This window comes from Suillus paluster (assembly GCF_016628075.1).
Source record: "Suillus paluster strain FC165 chromosome Unknown EDB91scaffold_26, whole genome shotgun sequence".
NCBI classification, from domain to species: domain Eukaryota; kingdom Fungi; phylum Basidiomycota; class Agaricomycetes; order Boletales; family Suillaceae; genus Suillus; species Suillus paluster.
This window is the reverse complement of record NW_024537586.1, coordinates 36,534-53,263: the sequence shown is the minus strand read 5'-3', so window position 1 is coordinate 53,263 and position 16,730 is coordinate 36,534. Positions and strand designations below refer to the sequence as shown.

General features: G+C 45.6%; 3 protein-coding genes across 3 annotated transcripts; 1 reads left to right on the top strand and 2 right to left on the bottom strand.

Moving 5' to 3' along the window:
• Positions 1-5,953: 5,953 nt before the first annotated feature.
• EDB91DRAFT_1248446 (uncharacterized protein) lies at positions 5,954-6,513 on the bottom strand (the record flags this gene model as incomplete). The annotated part of the gene is made up of 2 exons (XM_041322937.1): positions 5,954-6,233; positions 6,302-6,513. 2 exons carry the CDS (start codon positions 6,511-6,513, stop codon positions 5,954-5,956), a joined length of 492 nt encoding a protein of 163 aa, XP_041177079.1.
• A 5,045-nt stretch (positions 6,514-11,558) lies between these two features.
• EDB91DRAFT_1082096 (uncharacterized protein) lies at positions 11,559-13,628 on the bottom strand (the record flags this gene model as incomplete). The annotated part of the gene is made up of 12 exons (XM_041315450.1): positions 11,559-11,618; positions 11,660-11,758; positions 11,783-11,899; positions 12,080-12,229; positions 12,305-12,521; positions 12,576-12,658; positions 12,783-12,989; positions 13,044-13,134; positions 13,170-13,260; positions 13,310-13,390; positions 13,449-13,475; positions 13,538-13,628. The coding sequence occupies 12 exons, from the start codon at positions 13,626-13,628 to the stop codon at positions 11,559-11,561; spliced, it is 1,314 nt and encodes a 437-aa protein (XP_041177078.1).
• A 325-nt stretch (positions 13,629-13,953) lies between these two features.
• On the top strand, positions 13,954-16,682 carry EDB91DRAFT_1237348 (uncharacterized protein; the record flags this gene model as incomplete). The annotated part of the gene is made up of 8 exons (XM_041321576.1): positions 13,954-14,211; positions 14,359-14,490; positions 14,547-14,837; positions 14,899-14,967; positions 15,064-15,454; positions 15,558-15,777; positions 15,829-16,151; positions 16,294-16,682. The coding sequence occupies 8 exons, from the start codon at positions 13,954-13,956 to the stop codon at positions 16,680-16,682; spliced, it is 2,073 nt and encodes a 690-aa protein (XP_041177077.1).
• Positions 16,683-16,730: the final 48 nt, after the last annotated feature.

The following is a 16,730-nucleotide window of genomic DNA, read 5'->3' as shown; positions in this document are numbered from 1 at the left end:
GACTTCAATTATGTTCAATTCTGGCAAACCATTGTGGACTTCTTTGAATGGCCTCCCAGCCTGTGAAGCCTGCTGCAGGGTTGACAGGCTCCTTGAGTGGTGGACTAGGAGCGTCATTTACATTGCTGACCAGCCTCAGCTGAACTCTTGTTTTCTTTTTTAGGAAAGTTTTTGGAAGGCATCATCAGTAAACTACTAAACCTTGCACAGTGTTTGCTAATTTTCACAGCTCTCACAACACCACAGAACCTCACAGAACTTGGCAATGCTGATGTGAGTCATTGTTCAACTTGTCAAAAATTTCAGAAGTCTTTGTTCTACACTTCGACTCTTAACTTCTACCTGCACCACTGCCATCCTTCAAGTAAGTCTTTTATTTTCTTTATTTTCTTATTACTGCTTGCTTATATTTACCTTAACCACCCTCTCCCACTCTCTCGTCACAGTCTGCAGACTCGGCATGAACTACTTCGACCTTAGTTGATCCATTCCCCAGCACTGATGAGCCTCGCAGCCCTCTCCTCTCGTGCTGTCTCTCGTGCTCGTATACCCTGTCTCTTGTGTTCCTGTGCCCTGTTTCTTGCCTGTCTCTCGTGCCCCATCTCTCGCCCCATGCGACATGCCATCTCTCTCACCCTATGTGATCTCTCACCCCATCTCTCAGCCCGTCTCTCATGCCCTGTCTCGCCCATCTCTCATGCCCCATCTCTCACCTGTCTTCTTGCCCCATCTCTCACCCATCTCTCATGCCCCGTCATGCCCCATCTCTTGCCCATCTTTCTCGCCACTCAAAGGTGTGTTTTTTTATGTATGTATGTATGTATGTACATTACTTACTAGTATTTTCATGCTTGTTTTGTGTTTGCGCTTGTTCAGTTCGCGGCTGCGCACAATAGGTGCATTTTTTCATTTTCATTTATATATACATTACTAACAACTTGTCTTTATGACAGCACTATCACAACAACGACAGCGACTCAACAACACGACACAACAACAACATGACAACTGACGAACGACTATAACTATGATGACGACCCATTCTCTCGCACTCTTGCACTTTGATTATCTCACATCCTGACTCACTGTTTGTATTGATGAGTCCAATAGAGTAGTTGCTTCTTTTGCAATCCATTTGTTTAAATTTAATTTCACATGTTTGACTTGAGTTAATATAAAAATGAAAAAAGCGATTTCTAATATGTTTGGGAAGGTTCTGTGTAACTAGAGGGCTACTGTGGAGCTCTGGGAAGCTCTGTACATAGCTGTACAGAGATGGGCCTATCTGTGACAGTGGGACCAAGCTGTGGCTCTGGTGAACTGTACAGCTCTGTACAGACCATTGTGGTTTACTGATGATCACCGTAATGAGCTTAGCGACACAGCAAAGGCTAACATGTCAGTAAATGCTCTCGCAAGGCAGAGAACACATCAGTGACGACGCTGCTTTTGATTCACCTTAAGTACCTATCATAGTCTATTGCACTGTTTTCAATCACCAGCCCTCTTACCAAGTAATTTTACCAAGTAGTTTACTTTCAATGTCATAATGATTCCATGAAACCTTGTTTGGTGCCATACACCCTCTTATGAGTGGCAACTTCAGACCTCACGAATGGCTTAACAAGGGCAACAGTCATCCTGGATCCACCCGCTTGGTTTCAAAAGGCTGAACTTCATAGGAAATACAAAGCAACTGTGGCAATGTCTGCAGTTTCTAGTCTTTTCGCTGATAGCACAAGTTAAACCTTGAGTTGTGCATCCACTTGCTTGGTTTCAAAATGTTGAATGTAGGAAATGCAACACGACTATGGCGAGGTTTGCAGCTTCTAGTCTTTTTGCTGATCACACGAGCTAAGGCTCAAATCATGCATCCATCTGCTTGGTTTCAAAAAGCTGAATGCAGGAAATACAATGCGTTCATGAGGGCGTCTGTGATTCTTAGTCCAATCGCTGACAGCACAACTTCAGCCCCAAATCATGGATCCGCCTACTTGGTTTCAACAGTCTGCCTGTAGGAAATGCATTGCAATCATGGTCATCTCACACAATCAACAGACACATTAACTTTGAAGTCCCTTGTCACTGGATTAAGAACCTAAACCACCAAGGCCCCAAATGCCTCCATCAAGAAGTTCTCTTGCGGTGCGTGAAGGCATGCGATTGCGCTGATCCACGGGGCAATGCGCCGTATGCTTGTTGAATGGTAAGTGAGGCACAGCAGGCAGTTGTTAGACATCTGAAAGAGATGGCGGAAAAGTCAGAAACAACACACACATGCATCGTCAGTTACTTGTGAGGAAATGTGTTGTGGTCGTGGCAATCTCAGACTATTGACAGACACATTAGCTTTGAAGTCACTTGTCACTGGATCAAGAACCTAAACCATCAAGGTCCTAAATGCCCCCATCAAGAAGTTCTCTTGCAGTGCACGAAGACATGCAATTGCGCTGATCCTCAGGGCAATGTGCTGTATGCTTGTTGAATGGTAAGTGAGGCACAGCGGGCGGTTGTTAGACATCTGAAAGAGATGGCAAAAAAATCAAGATCAATACATACATGTGCCATCAGTCACTCGGAGGACATACAACTATTGCCTGGAAGCTACTGGCTTTTGCTCTGACATGGAAAACTGTCCCATAATTGATAGGAATCAAGCTTGAACACTTAAATTTCTTGTAAGTTCACTTGGCAAACACATCCCGATTGCTGGCAAGGTATGGCTTTTTCGCACAGATTCCCAACTGAAATATAGCAGGACAATCATTAGATATTATAAAGTAGATAGCGTCAAAATTCAAAGCAGCAGGTATATTTACTCTCGCTCACCAATTGAACACATTGCTGTTCTCTGGAAGATGCTGTCCTTCATTGTTAGTCGGAAAATTGTCCTAAGACTGACGGACATCAAGTAGATGGCATAAATACTTAAAGCAGTAGTTATAATTGCTTTCGCTCATTTGTTGGACAAGCGGCCATTCTTTGGAAGATGCTGACTGATCACTCTTAGCTTTGAAATATCCAAGGTTACTTCTGACCTGACAGCTATGATTCTTCTAGCTTGACTATTAGCTTTGCAGGACTTAAATTCACTCTCACTCACTTGACGGACACCTTGTCTTTCTCTTACTGATGTTTACTCTTAGCTTCGAAGTGATCAATATGTCCTTCCAACTTGCTAGTTGTCGCCTCTCTAGGCTCGTCATTAACTTCTGCTCCGCCTTTCCTTCAAGTTTGAGTTTGAGTCGTGTGAGTGTCTCTTCCTGATCCCAAACTTGTGTAAGAAAATCAGGAACTCTCCTTTCCTTTATAAGGTCAAACAAGACCATGTGATGATCCATAGCAGAATTATGCTGATGCTGGTCGTTATGTACTATATATTGTTATATATGTCTTTCTAATTTGTCCACTGGTTCACTGATGATAGCCGGCAGGCCCTGGCCCAGGCCAAAGCCCTCTTGATGGGCCTGGCCTGTGTTTTTACCAGGCCCGAGCCCTCTGAAGCCAGGCCCAGCACATCACTAAGTGGTTCATCAGCTTGATGTAATAATGCACCGGCTAAATACTTCTCGGCTGAATTAGTGTCCTTCATGGCACCTGGAAAGACTTTGATATCTTCTTGAGACAGGGGGCCTCTTGCAGTGTTGGAGCTGTGGGTGGCTGGTAGGCCTGAATGGCCTGAATGGCCTTTTGGGCTCTTTTTGTCAGGTGCTTTTCCTGGTGCCATATTCCATGAAATTTAGTGTCTTGTATATGTTTGAGATTTCTTAAGGGTTTTTGATTTGAAGTTGAGTCCTTGGGTGATGCCATTGGGCGGCGTCGATGCTGTTGAATGCAATGACCCGGTATGGTGTCCGCTAGTGCTGCCATGGTCCAGTTTGGTCCAGTTCAGAGGGTCTTCAACAAGAACCAAGAACCGGACCATCGAGAACTGTTCTCAAAGGTCCGGTTCGGTTTTTTTTGCAGTCCAAACTTGAACTGAACTGTAAATTTTTCTATAGGGACAGCAAAAAAAAATTGACGAAATAGTAGCTACACATTGAGTAACTAGTCTAATAAAATTTGCACATACTCCTCTGCCTCTGTAGCTGCCGAAAGATGTCCATTACAGTAAGCAGCCTTCATTAACTTTAGAGCAGAGCAGGTGGATGATGTGAGTGCATTGCGGCACAAGGTTGATGTGATTCCCCTGCTAGAGAAAGCACATTCAGAGGGAACTGCACTACCTTGAATCGGTAGATAATCGTGGGCAATACAAGCGAGTGTCGGATACTGTAGCGAGTGTAGCTAATGAATGATGTCAGTTGAGAATGTGTCAATAAAAAACAACTTACCCCCCACCACACCACGACATCATCTGTCTCTTCTAATGGCAAACTAAGATACGAGGTGAGTTTGTGATGGGGATCATGCATGTGAAGTTCTGTGGCTTGATGTGCCATGACAGCATCACGCATCCAGGACTGGCCATTCCGAACGGCTTGCAGTACTGGTGCTTTTGGTGGCACGCCAGCTTGTTTTGTGGTAGATGGCAGCGGGGGAGCCTTGTGATACTTATCGAACTACAATGTACATAATTATCAGCTGCTGGTAGAATACATTGAAAAAATAAGACTTACCACAGCTTCAAAATGAGCTCTCCCGCTCGCAACCTTTTCATCAGTCCAACAGGTCTCAACATATGCCAACTTGAAGTTAGGGTCCAGAACTGTAGGTACATTAGAAATGGCACTCAAGAAAAAAACGCTACTTACCCAGACAGATGAAATACATGTCTGAGTTGCTGGTCTTCTTGTGGTATTTCTCCACATTCTTGAGGCCACTCTGGATTGCGTCAGCACTTGTACACTTGAAAATGGGTCCATCTGTGGCAAACAATGTGCGTTCATAGCATTGAGGTGCCTCTGCGAAATGTATGCTTGTGTGCTGGTTCACCAGCGTCCCTTATCCAAAATCAAAATTGAATTAAAATTAAAACCAAATGAAAAACTTACTTGCACAGCATACAGACCCATCCCTTGGGGATACGAGTGAATATGGTCCAGATGTCTGCTGTACGATCACTTTTGAGACCTAAATGCAAGTGTCAGTGAAGGAAGACAATGATTAAGATATAACATACAGTTTGACTCACTGACTTGCCTTCATCAGCCTCGTCATCATCATCATCAAGCTGGGGGATCAGCTCGTCAGAGGATGATTCTCCTGGATCAGGAGCAGCCGAAGGGAGATCTTCATGAGCCATATCTTCATCATCAGAGTGCACAGGTGATATGAATCACATAGTGACTTTTTTAGATGCTGGGTGCTCTGTAGCACTAGATAATGCGCTGTAAGGAGCGAATTCCACTACAACCTCAGCACGATAACGGCCGATTTGAGTAGTGAGCCTATAATGTTTAGTTCGACCCAGGGGAAGCAGAACAAAGCAAACCGAATTGCTGCCTCAGTATAAAATACGAGGGGCACGACAACAAGTCAAAGAGCAGCCAATCCAATATATATTCAGCATGAACAGTCACCCACGAAGCTGATCAACTATAATTTCTACCGACTGCTATGCGGTGTGCAAGTGAGTGCGGCCGACCGAGGTAGTTGATGAAGAACAGAGGTTTCAAGGAGAACGTGGGGACAGACACGGGAATGAGATCAGAAAGGAATGGAACACAAAAGACACGGCTTCTGAGTGAGAATTAACAGCATTGCAACAATGGGTGGGCGCTCCTTAAGTACAAAATCGACTACTAGGTAAGTAATGGAGATAATCATCACTTGGGATGCCCGGGCTACCTCGCGGTTCGCTAGAGATATACACAGGACATGCGGTCGATCATCCGTGACATGTATGGGGATATTTGAGAGTAAGCTGGTCCGAGCTGCTTAGGGCGACGTAATAGGGGAGTTTGAGAGGTAAAGGTACTGTATTTTGTCAAATAGACCAAAGAGGAATATACTACACACCAGTGAACAAGGATGGATGGATATGGGGTTCGTCTGAGTATCTGTGAGCTAGAGGGGCAAAATACGCGCGCAACCAACCGATGATGCGCGTTGATTCATCATCGGCTGATTCGCTTGCGCAAGCGGCTTGAATGCGTATGAGCGGGATCACGATCAGCAAGGAGTCGGATAGAGCGGGGGGGTCGAGCGCATATTGCCGTGGAATGGCAGAGCAAGGAAGTACCATGTCAGTGCTGAGCTGTGTCCTATAGCGCGTCCACACTTCCTTGTGCCTGAGGATGAAGCAACATTGTCAGCATCACGGATGCAAGCTGAGGGCTTTGAAGGGCGGCCAGAGCACTGAGAGCCTGCAGTGACAGTTGCTGGTGTATGTCCAGTCTTGAGTAGAACTGAGAAGGTGTTTTTCTTGGGTTCCGTTGAGGGCACATTATTGTCAGGATCGTTTGATGGGACTGGTGGCAAGGGCACATTGTCGTCAGGATCGTTGTAGAACGTGATATCGGAAGTGTCCTTGAGGGTGCCATCAGCATTGAGAGCACAGGAGTCTGACATTTTCAGAGAGACAACTCACAGTTTCGTCGTCATGACCTTTTTTTGTACACAGGGCAGGGAGAAGACATCTGTGCACCACAGAATACTGGTCTCCTAGGAGATCAGTGACAGCAAAAAGCCTGTGGAGGATCATAGCTGCCTAGGAAGATGTAGTTAAACATATGTCAGTTGATGAGACACTTCAGAGTTGAATTAGTTAGTACTCATCTTGAAAAAGGCTAAAGGCAGCCTGATAAAACAAATCCTGGCCAAAGTCGAAGGTAGTGCAAATCCCGAAGATCGATGGACCAGATGACGACAACGTTGAAGCAAATGATGGCGAAGTCGACAGTTTGGAACCATTCGGGATGACCTAGAACCGAGAACCGATTTTTGGTCCAGTTCTGGCTGGTGAGAGAACCACGGACCGAACCACAGAGAACCGGACCAAAAGTCCGGTTCGAACCATGGTTCTGGACCGGACCGTGGCAGCACTGGTGTCCGTGGTCCTGGTTCGGGATGCCGCTTAGTGTGAACTAAGACAAGGCTACAAATGATCGGCAGTTCAGATGTTCCTGCTTGTTCATCCACTGACTCTACAGACTGACAGTGGTTCTGCCTATACTCTCTGCCTGAAGTCTGCCAGGCGCATCAATTCTGATAGAACTGCCAAGTAGTTCGCAAAAAAAAACAATTTCTAGGACTTAAAAGCAAGCCGTCTTCCTACTGGCGGTGTCAGAGCTATCATTCGAGATCCCCTTTGACGCATCTCATATTACCTAGCACAAGCCATGCATTTCTCATTCCTCCTAGTTGTTGTCGCTGCTTTGACAACATCTATGTCTGTTGGTGCACAATGCCTAAATTCAGGCGACCTTTGCCACTTCAACCGTGGGCATTTAAATAAATGCTGTGCAGGTTTGAAATGTAAATGGTTGGTGAGTATGACCCATTTGCTTTGCTTCCGGAACTCAACCTCATGACCACCTTGTACCAACAGCCTTCTGATGGAGGTCCTGCAGACGATAGGTGGTGCCGCCCGGCATGAGACTGAGGATATCGCAACAGTGAGTCGCGTTGGCACAGTGGTTGATCACACAGTATGCAGTTCGTCACGGATTTGATCAATATGCTTACTTTTGTGCAAATTTCCCAGCTGCCTCGCCCAGACTCTTGAATAATAACCTGAGTAACAGAACTTGATTGTGATCTTGTGGTGTTTTGGGTGGGATGAGAGATGAATTGGTTTGAGGTTGGGATGGAATCAACTTAGTCATGTCCATTGTAGTTGTTTCTAGCTGTTTGGAAAGCGCGATGAGGTCTTCCTTTGACCACGATTCGTAGGTTGGGGTTATGACGCGAAGATGGGCTTGGGATGATAGGAAATGGTATGTGATTCCGAACATTCCAAAGCGCATGGGTCTGTGGCAAAATCTGCTGTGATTTCAAATATGCAAATGCGGCGGCGTAAGTGATGTTTAGCGATTTTGAAAGTCAACCTGGAGATTTGACTTGGAGTAACGACGGTACCTTTAATTTTCCAGCAAGCCCCTGCAGCAAGCTCTGCTGCGAGTTTTGACGTGACATGAGTGGTGTTTGCGTTAAAAAGGAGTCTTGTGTGCGACAATTTCATCCCATTGCATGCTCAGTTACTGGATTTCCAGGGGCTGGTCTTTAGTAGACTGATTGAATGCGTTAAAAATGCAGAAGCTCAGCCACTTGAACTCTTCCTCCGAGGTTGTGCCGGTGTCACCGGACACAGAAAGTTCATCGAGCGGTGTGCGAAAGCGCACCAACTGGGTCCAGAATACTGCACAACCTTGCTCCACTGGTTATACAGCAGTCATCAATGCACCACAACGAACACTGCACAAGAAAGCATCCATGGCAATGGGAGAAGTGGCCTCCCTGACAACATCGAAGTGGCGTAATGATGACGACCAAAGAGTAACATGCTGATCCAGAAATCTCAAGGTAGTTTGATAGGCAACCAATGCAGAGTTATGGTTCAGCTCCTTGGTGGACGTTCCCCATGACTTGGCAGCATTAAGATTGAAGATCGCAGCTGCACCAGCACTCTCTCGACATCCCTTCCCTGACTAGGGCCAAGAGGTTTCGATATTTGTGACATTGGCAGAGGGTCTGCAAGTGCAGATATGCCAGAGTGGGGTTGATGCACATGGAGATGATACAGCCGTATAGCTTGCACACCCCCGTTCCTGGTAGAAGTTCGCTCATTAGTTTGAGCATGAGCTGGAGTCGATCATGGGGATCATGGTTTCGGTCATCGATGAACTTCATCATCGTAGATGCAATGGTGAAACGCCTGCATCAGGGAAAACCTTGTTCTCAAATTGGATAAAATGCGATCTAACTTGCACAAATTTGCGACAACTCGATGAATTTGACTATTGGATCAATTATTTTAGTCCCTTTCAAATTTTCGCAAATAGGATCTCAATTTGCAAAAGTCAGAACAGAATTTTCAGGTCGCTTTCCCAATCCAATCCAATTATATCAAGCAAATTCTATTAGATATCGAATCAAGATGCAATAGAATGCACAATAATTATCATTCATCCGCCATACCCTCGATATCAAGAAACATGAGACTCTCAGCGGCGCCAGGCTCGTCAGTCTTGCGCTTTGACCCACTATAACATGGTACAATCAGACAACTGCTGGTGACGCCAGGGCTAGAACTCACTAGACAGATTTGTATAAGCCATGCATGAGGACGTGAAATTTTCGCTCGCTGGCCTGAAAAATGCCGTTCAACATGCCGACCAGTCACCTGTACCTGTAGTATTGAAGCTTAAAAGTATCAGATTAGACACAGACCTTGAAGCATAAAAGACTCTAAACCTTTGACAATGAAGCATCAAACCAGAGAGTGCTGCCCGCCCTACTAAACCCTCAGCTTTCAAGCATCAAGCTAGAGACAAGGCTGACATAAGGCCACCACTGATATCAGAGATCTCAGTTCCTGATCTCAGTGCCCGATTCCGTTGTTGGTGCTTCTTCGGTGTTGGTGCTTGGTGCCTCTCCACCGTTCACGGTACTAGGAACCAACAATATGAACATTGCCATATTTAGTTAACATGTACTACAGATAGAAAACATACAAAAGCTCTACTATGACACAGGGGATTACACAGCAGGTGACGGGGACTGGAGAAGAGCCAGAACGACACTCCACATCTCCTGGATGCCTGCTCCTCCCACCGCCCTGGATGCTGGGAAAGAAAGTTGGCTACATGGCGCATCTCCTCTTGCAGGAGCTCAACCTCTTCAGCCCATCGGTTAGCGCACGCCTGAGACTTGAACCTAGTGATGTTCCGGCCCAGCTTGGGCTCAAAGCTCCAGCTTAGGCTCAGCCTAGAGGGGGCTTGGGCTCGCCATATTTCAAGCCTGAGCTGTGAGCCCAAGCCAGCCGAAAGCTGGGGCTCGGGCCCAGCATGCACAAATATCAGCAGATAGGCAAGGAGCATGGACACATGATCAGTTAAAGTTATAAATGTTGAGAAATCGAAAAATCATACCTATTGCACAAGATGCCAGATACAGACAAGCGAAAATGTGTGCATACACGCAAAAATGAAGGAAGCGCCAAAAAGTAAATGTGCACAAGCACCAATAGATAGAAAAAAGACGCAACCAGAGTGTGCGAACGAATACAGATGAGTGCAGGATGAGCAAAAGCACGGTCGCCAGCCGCCAACGTGCACAGGACAGCAGAGGCAAGTGCAGACAAGCACAGATGAGCAGGGACGATCACAGACAAATACAAATGCCAGCAAATGCAGATGACATGCGCCGATGTGCGGGAATGAGTGCACGAAGGAGAGGTTAGGGAAGGTATGGAAGGACATAAAAGAACTTGTCAGTAGTGTAAATAAATGCAGAACAAAAACACACACCTTTTCGTGACGTCGTTAGCAAGCCATCTGCCCATATTCTCTCTCCTCCACATTGTTGTTGTGCAGTAGTAAGCTGCGGCTTGAGCTGTTGAGAGTAAGCAATAATTGCCATTGGAAAGTAGCGATAAATTGCTGGAAAGTATATCACATTGTGCATGTGACTTACTTAATAGCACTTAACCATGCTTTGAATTGCTGTGCGCATGGACACTTCGGGACAGATAGAGCAAACGTCAAGGGTCCGCGTTCCCAACTACTCTAGTGATGAGAGGCTTAGAGGGAGCGAGAAAGGTGAGCTGATAAGAGAATATATATCTCAGTCTTGGGAAACGGACTCGGTAATAAGTATAGTAGTACCTGATAAGAGAATATATCTAAGTATCTGTTAGTTCTAGTTGTAACGTAAAGCGGGAACTTCAACTCACATCTCAGTCTCGGGAAACGGACTGAGATGTTCGGTCTGACAACTTGTAGTTTTAAGGTAGTTAGCATAGTGATAAGTAATAAGCTGTAGCATAGGAAATAAATGACGACTTATGAGATTCTGTGACCGACGTCACTTGGTTGTAAGTTCCTCAATCGATTAGCGCTTGCAATGTCTCACTTTGACATCTCCTGCTCGGCCTTTGACTTGGGCTTCAACAACTACATACAGATAGATCAAACAATAGATTTCAATTCCAAAGGATCCGCGTTCACGACTATACTATGTATTGACCGGTCAAACAATAAAATTTTTAATGTTCAAAAGTGAAAATTTCATGCGCACAGCACTTGTAACTGCATACACACTTGTACATACTAATAGATGGAACTTAGTGAAATTTTGAGGTGCACTGGTGAATCTTGCTCGAAGCCTCATTTGGCATCACAGACTTAGTGAGAAAAATCACATGATAAGTACACTTGCAAGCAATCTCGATCCTCACCATCAAATTGATGGGCTAGATGGGTCGAGAAGGGGGGAAATGGAAGTGAGAAGCCGGGAGGGGGTGTAAAGGAGTGTACCTGCCAAAAATGGTGAAATCAGAGATCTGAAATGTTGTGGGAAAGCGTGAAGCTTCAGTGCAGAGATGCAAAGAAGCAGGGAAGGGGCATACCTGCCCAAAAAAGGTTAAACAAAGTGTTGTGGGAAAGCATGAAGCTTCAGCGCAGAGACACAAGGCTTGATGCTTCATGAAGCATCAAGCTACAGATGTCAAGGAACTACACACATTGTGCATCAAGGCGTGTGTCTTATCACATACCTTGATGCTTAAATATGACACTATTGCCTGGACCAGTGTTTGGTAAATTCCACCATACATCTCCGAGTTGAAGTTGCGGTCGTATTTCTCGGAGGAATACTGCATAAGATTCACCGAACACACCTTTAATAGCATGATAGATCCATCAATATCTATCACAAAGCCACAAACATTGAAACACACCGCGGCGCTAGCAAGAGCCACCATTGCAACGGGTAACTCCACCTCGTCATGATGATCCTCCAGTGTCAATGTTAAATCATTGTGCCACTTTAGTCCCACTGTGAGCTCATCTCTGAAGAAAGTGTCTTCGATAGTGTCCAAAATCGCGGGCGCTTGAAAAGGTTTGGTTCAAATAAGATCCCCCTGTAATGCAGCATCAACACCGACAGTGACAGCTGATATCAGCATAGTACAAACCTTTGTATTGACAGGATAGATGTAAGCATTGTTTTTAAGAAGCTCTGCAACCCTCTCATCGGCACCTTTCATTAGCTGATAGTGGCTGGCCACATGCGCTTGTGCTGCCTTTCGAACGTTCCTGTGGATGCTCCCAATCCGACCTTTGGGCTGCAAGTTAAGATGGTAGTTAATAAACTGAAACCGAATACGACAAAAATGCACCACTGATGATAATGCATGCACATACTTAGGGTCCTTTGCAAGGCGTTTTCTCACTGCATCAAACTCCTCACCATCCTTGGTACACGACATAAGGATGTCAGCCATCAGCTTTCTCCGTTGCTGTAGTTCCGGGTATGCATTTTTGAACAAGAGATGTTTGTGAAGGCAAGTAATTGATGCGCGGATCATGTCTTGAATGTGAGCTTGCTGATCTGTTAGATTGACCTTGCCTGAATCACTGTACACAATATGACAATGAGCAGGCCAGTCATCCTCACATGAACGAACAGACTTCACGGTCACTTCAAGTTGTTCATCCGCAGGTGGTCCATCACTGATGGTATGGTCAACCTCAGGTGTGCACCAAGTTGGTTTCTAAATAAATAAGTGCTGTGAGCAAATCTCCGAGTCAGTCAACAGCCAGGACACTATTGCACCTCTTGTTCTCTTTTCTGAAGGCATTTACCTCCTTTCAATGCCCCTTGTTCATTCGTCTTACTGTGACTTTCTGCTTCAAAGGACGGTAGCGAGGCCCAGATAAGTTCTTGCTGGTCAGACCCTTATCCTCGCCGAGGCCATTGTTATCAGAATCTGATGGTGTATTTGCAATTGACCTCATCGATGAGGTAGAACTATTCGCCCAAGAATGGGAGTTAACACTAATAGTGCCACCGTTGGTTTTGTCGTGTGGCGCAAATAGAGGCCGCTATGAACTCAGTCAAGGAATTTTCAATCATAGGTGACTGTATCGATGACATACCTCATAGTCAAGGGTAGCCTTGAGCTTCTTCGAATCAAGTCCCTGAATATCTTCATCCGATTCCTCAAGTTTGTTGTCTGACTCATTTCCACTACATTGCTCCCATCAGGCTTGAAGTTATCTGACTTGGAGTCAGAGTCAAAAAGCTGTGCTGCGCTCCATGGAGCACCGCTCTCCTGTTCCAGTCTCCAATTGACTGGAGGAGGCGATTTGTTTCCTGTGTTCATAGATATATCAATCTCATGGAATCAAAAGTAGACACTCACGAATTTGTGCCTGCTTGGGTACGTCGGGCTCAGCAATGTTAGATGCTGCACGCTTGCATGGATTCTTCTCTGACATCCAAACTGTGATTCAACTCTGTCAGTAGTGTTGAATAATTCCATTGGACAAAGCCACACGTACCTTGATTTTTCAGCGCATCACTCTTGGCTTGTCAGACTGGGCCTGCACAGATCAGTCAATGAACGCAAATGAGGCGAAAAAAAACATACGCGCTGAAGTCGTGAGTTGATTCTTGCTTTTCAACTTAGCTGCTTGCATTACTGCAGCCTTCTCAGTCGGTGTGAGTGGCGCTTGGGACATAATGCACAACAAGGACTCAGAAATCAGTGTCAGTGTGTGGGTGGAAAAAATTACTTACAAATTCAGCATGCTCTGCTATCTCCCAATACCTGTTGGCCCCAAACCAGCCCCATACCGCATCAAACATTATTCTGCGCTCACCATTGAATCATGCCAACCTCTGATGGCTGCGGTTGCACTTTAACGGAGAGTGGTTACTCTCGTCATCTCGCACAAATTAGAAATCCAGCCTGTGTCAGTATCTATGATGATATGTACAACTACATGCCTAGTCACTCACAAGAGGTAATGTTGCCATCAGTACATGGATGTGCATCAATCTGACATGAATTTCAGCAATAAGATATTCGAGGACTTCAACAGTGATCACCTCCCTGGCAACTCCAGACTTCAATCGCCAGAAGACAAGGACCCAGAAGATCGATTGGAATGGAATGTGGATGAGGACAAGGATGACTTGGAGGAAGTTGATAATGATGGTTGGGTGGCTGAAAAGGAAGCTGATTGGGAACCTCCTATTCAAGGTGCCGAAGAACCGGCTGGCATCAATGACGACAATATTCCCATGGACGAAGAAGACATGGTGGCTGACCTGGATCAACACACGCGTATGCGTCGTTATGAGGCAGAGCTCCCCTTGCACCAGGGTCCATACATTACCAAGTTTCCAATCCAGAGTGCCAGAGCAATTATTGACGATGAGTTCATGCAAACCGAACATGGGTATCAGTCTTACCATGATAAACTTCATGGGAACAATTGGGCACCCTTCACCTCATGCATCGATTACGAGGTTGCTCAATGGGCGAAGGTGCGTGGCCAAGGCTCCACCGCGTTTTCAGATCTGCTTGACATCGAGGGTGTGAGTGTATCCCCTGAATTAATGGCTAAGTGTCGGCAGCACTGATGAGTTACTAGGTCTGCAAAAAGCTTGACCTTTCTTACCGCAATTCTCGCGAACTCAACAAGATCATTGACACCAAAATTCCAGCTCATTGTCCTCATTTTCAGCGACAGGAAATCTTGATGGCAGGAGAGGCATTTGATGTCTATTTTTGGGACATCATTGAGTGTGTGAAGGCATTGTTTGGAGACCCTGAACTCACTCCTTACCTCGTGTTTGTGCCCGAACGACACTATTCAGATGAGGACAAGACTCAGCACCTCTACCATGAGATGCATACAGGGCAGTGGTGGTGGCACACTCAGGTGAGCGGTTGTCATATAATGTGAAGATCAGCAGGCTAATGGGCCGAAATGCATTTTAAAGAAACAACTGGAGAAAGAAAAACCATGCACAACAATCATTCCCATTCTGCTCTCATCTGACAAAACCCAGGTCACAATGTTTCAAAACAAGGCCGCGTACCCGATTTACATGGCTATTGGAAACCTACCAAAGGAAATTTGGTGACGACCGTCTCACAATGTGCAGATACTTGTCGGTTATATTCCAACAACCAAGCTCAAACACATCACCAACAAAGCTGCAAGGCGACGGTGTCTTGCAAATCTGTTCCATGCATGCATGCGTCATATTGTCTCGCCACTTGTTGACCCAGGGAAGTATGGGATGCCAATAGCCAGTGGTGATGGGACCATTCATCGTGGTCATCCTCTTGTTGCATGTTATATTGGAGATTACCCAGAGCAACTCTTAGTGACTGGAATGAAGACTGGAGAGTGTCTGAAATGTGACATACCTTCGACCGAGCTCGGTAGCAAAGACCTTCCATTTGAGCTGCAGAATTTGGATGAAATCTTGGATGCACTGGCATTATCTGATGAAGATCTGACTCAGTTTGTGAAGGCTTGTCATGATGCCGGTAAGTGTCTTCCAGTTCTATTGCACTTGTCGTGTTACTGACTGGTAACATATGTCGGACTCGTCATTGGTCATGTTACTGACCAGTAACATATCACTGACAGGCATCAAACCTCTATACCATCCGTTCTGGGAGGAACTGCCGCACTGTAATATATATAACGCGATTACACCAGATGTTCTCCATCAGTTATATCAAGGGCTGTTGAAGCACATGATCTCTTGGATTAAATCTGCTTGTGGGGAGGCGGAAATTGATGCGTGGTGCAAGTGTTTGCCTCCGAACCACAACATCCGGCTATTCATGAAAGGCATTTTGGTTCTGTCATGAGTCAGTGGAATGGAACACCAGCAAATATGTTGATTTCTGCTCAGTATCATCATCAACATACATCTGCCTGATGGTGCATCACTGGTTAAACTTATTCATGCAGTATGGGGCATCCTTGACTTTTTGTATCTCGCACAGTACCCATGTCACTCTGATTTAACATTGACGCTACTCAGTGAGGCACTCAATCGATTTCACGATAACAAAGCTATCTTCGTGGACCTGGGCATCCGTTCATCATTCAACCTCCCCAAGCTTCATTCATTCCGACACTACATCACAATGATTCACATGTTCAGAACCATGGATAATTACAACACGGAATATACTGAACGGCTTCACATTGACCTAGCAAAGGATGCATACCGTGCAACAAATCACAAGGATGAATACATGCAAATGATGCTGTGGCTTGAGCGACGAGAAAATGTTGTGGCATGCCAAGTTTATTGAATGGCAACTGCATGTGGGACCTGCTGCATCATCAGATCATATCCCTCGCCCCCTAGCCCACTCCGACCTCATATATCTCCGACAACCCAAGCTAGTGAAGCACCCATCTGTTAAATGGGTGACATTCGCATTGCTGGCTGATCATTATGGCACAGTCCATTTTCAAGCAGCTGTGGCACATTTCACCATGAAAGTGATGCAGCCTAATTTGACTGTGAGGCAGTCAGAAGACGCTGCCTGCGATGTCATTCTCCCATTCCAGTCCATTGCAGTATTCCACAAGGTCTGCTATGGTACTGTTGATGATGATGGCATGGTAAACCATCTCACTGTGGATGCAATACATGCACGACCGGCACGACACAATGGCCATAATAGGAGAGTGCCAGCAAGGTTTGATACTGTGCTCATAAATCTGGGGAATGGTGGCAAGTTGGGGCGGTGAGAACATGTTTATGAGCATGTGGGGCACTCATGTGCTGATAGGATATCT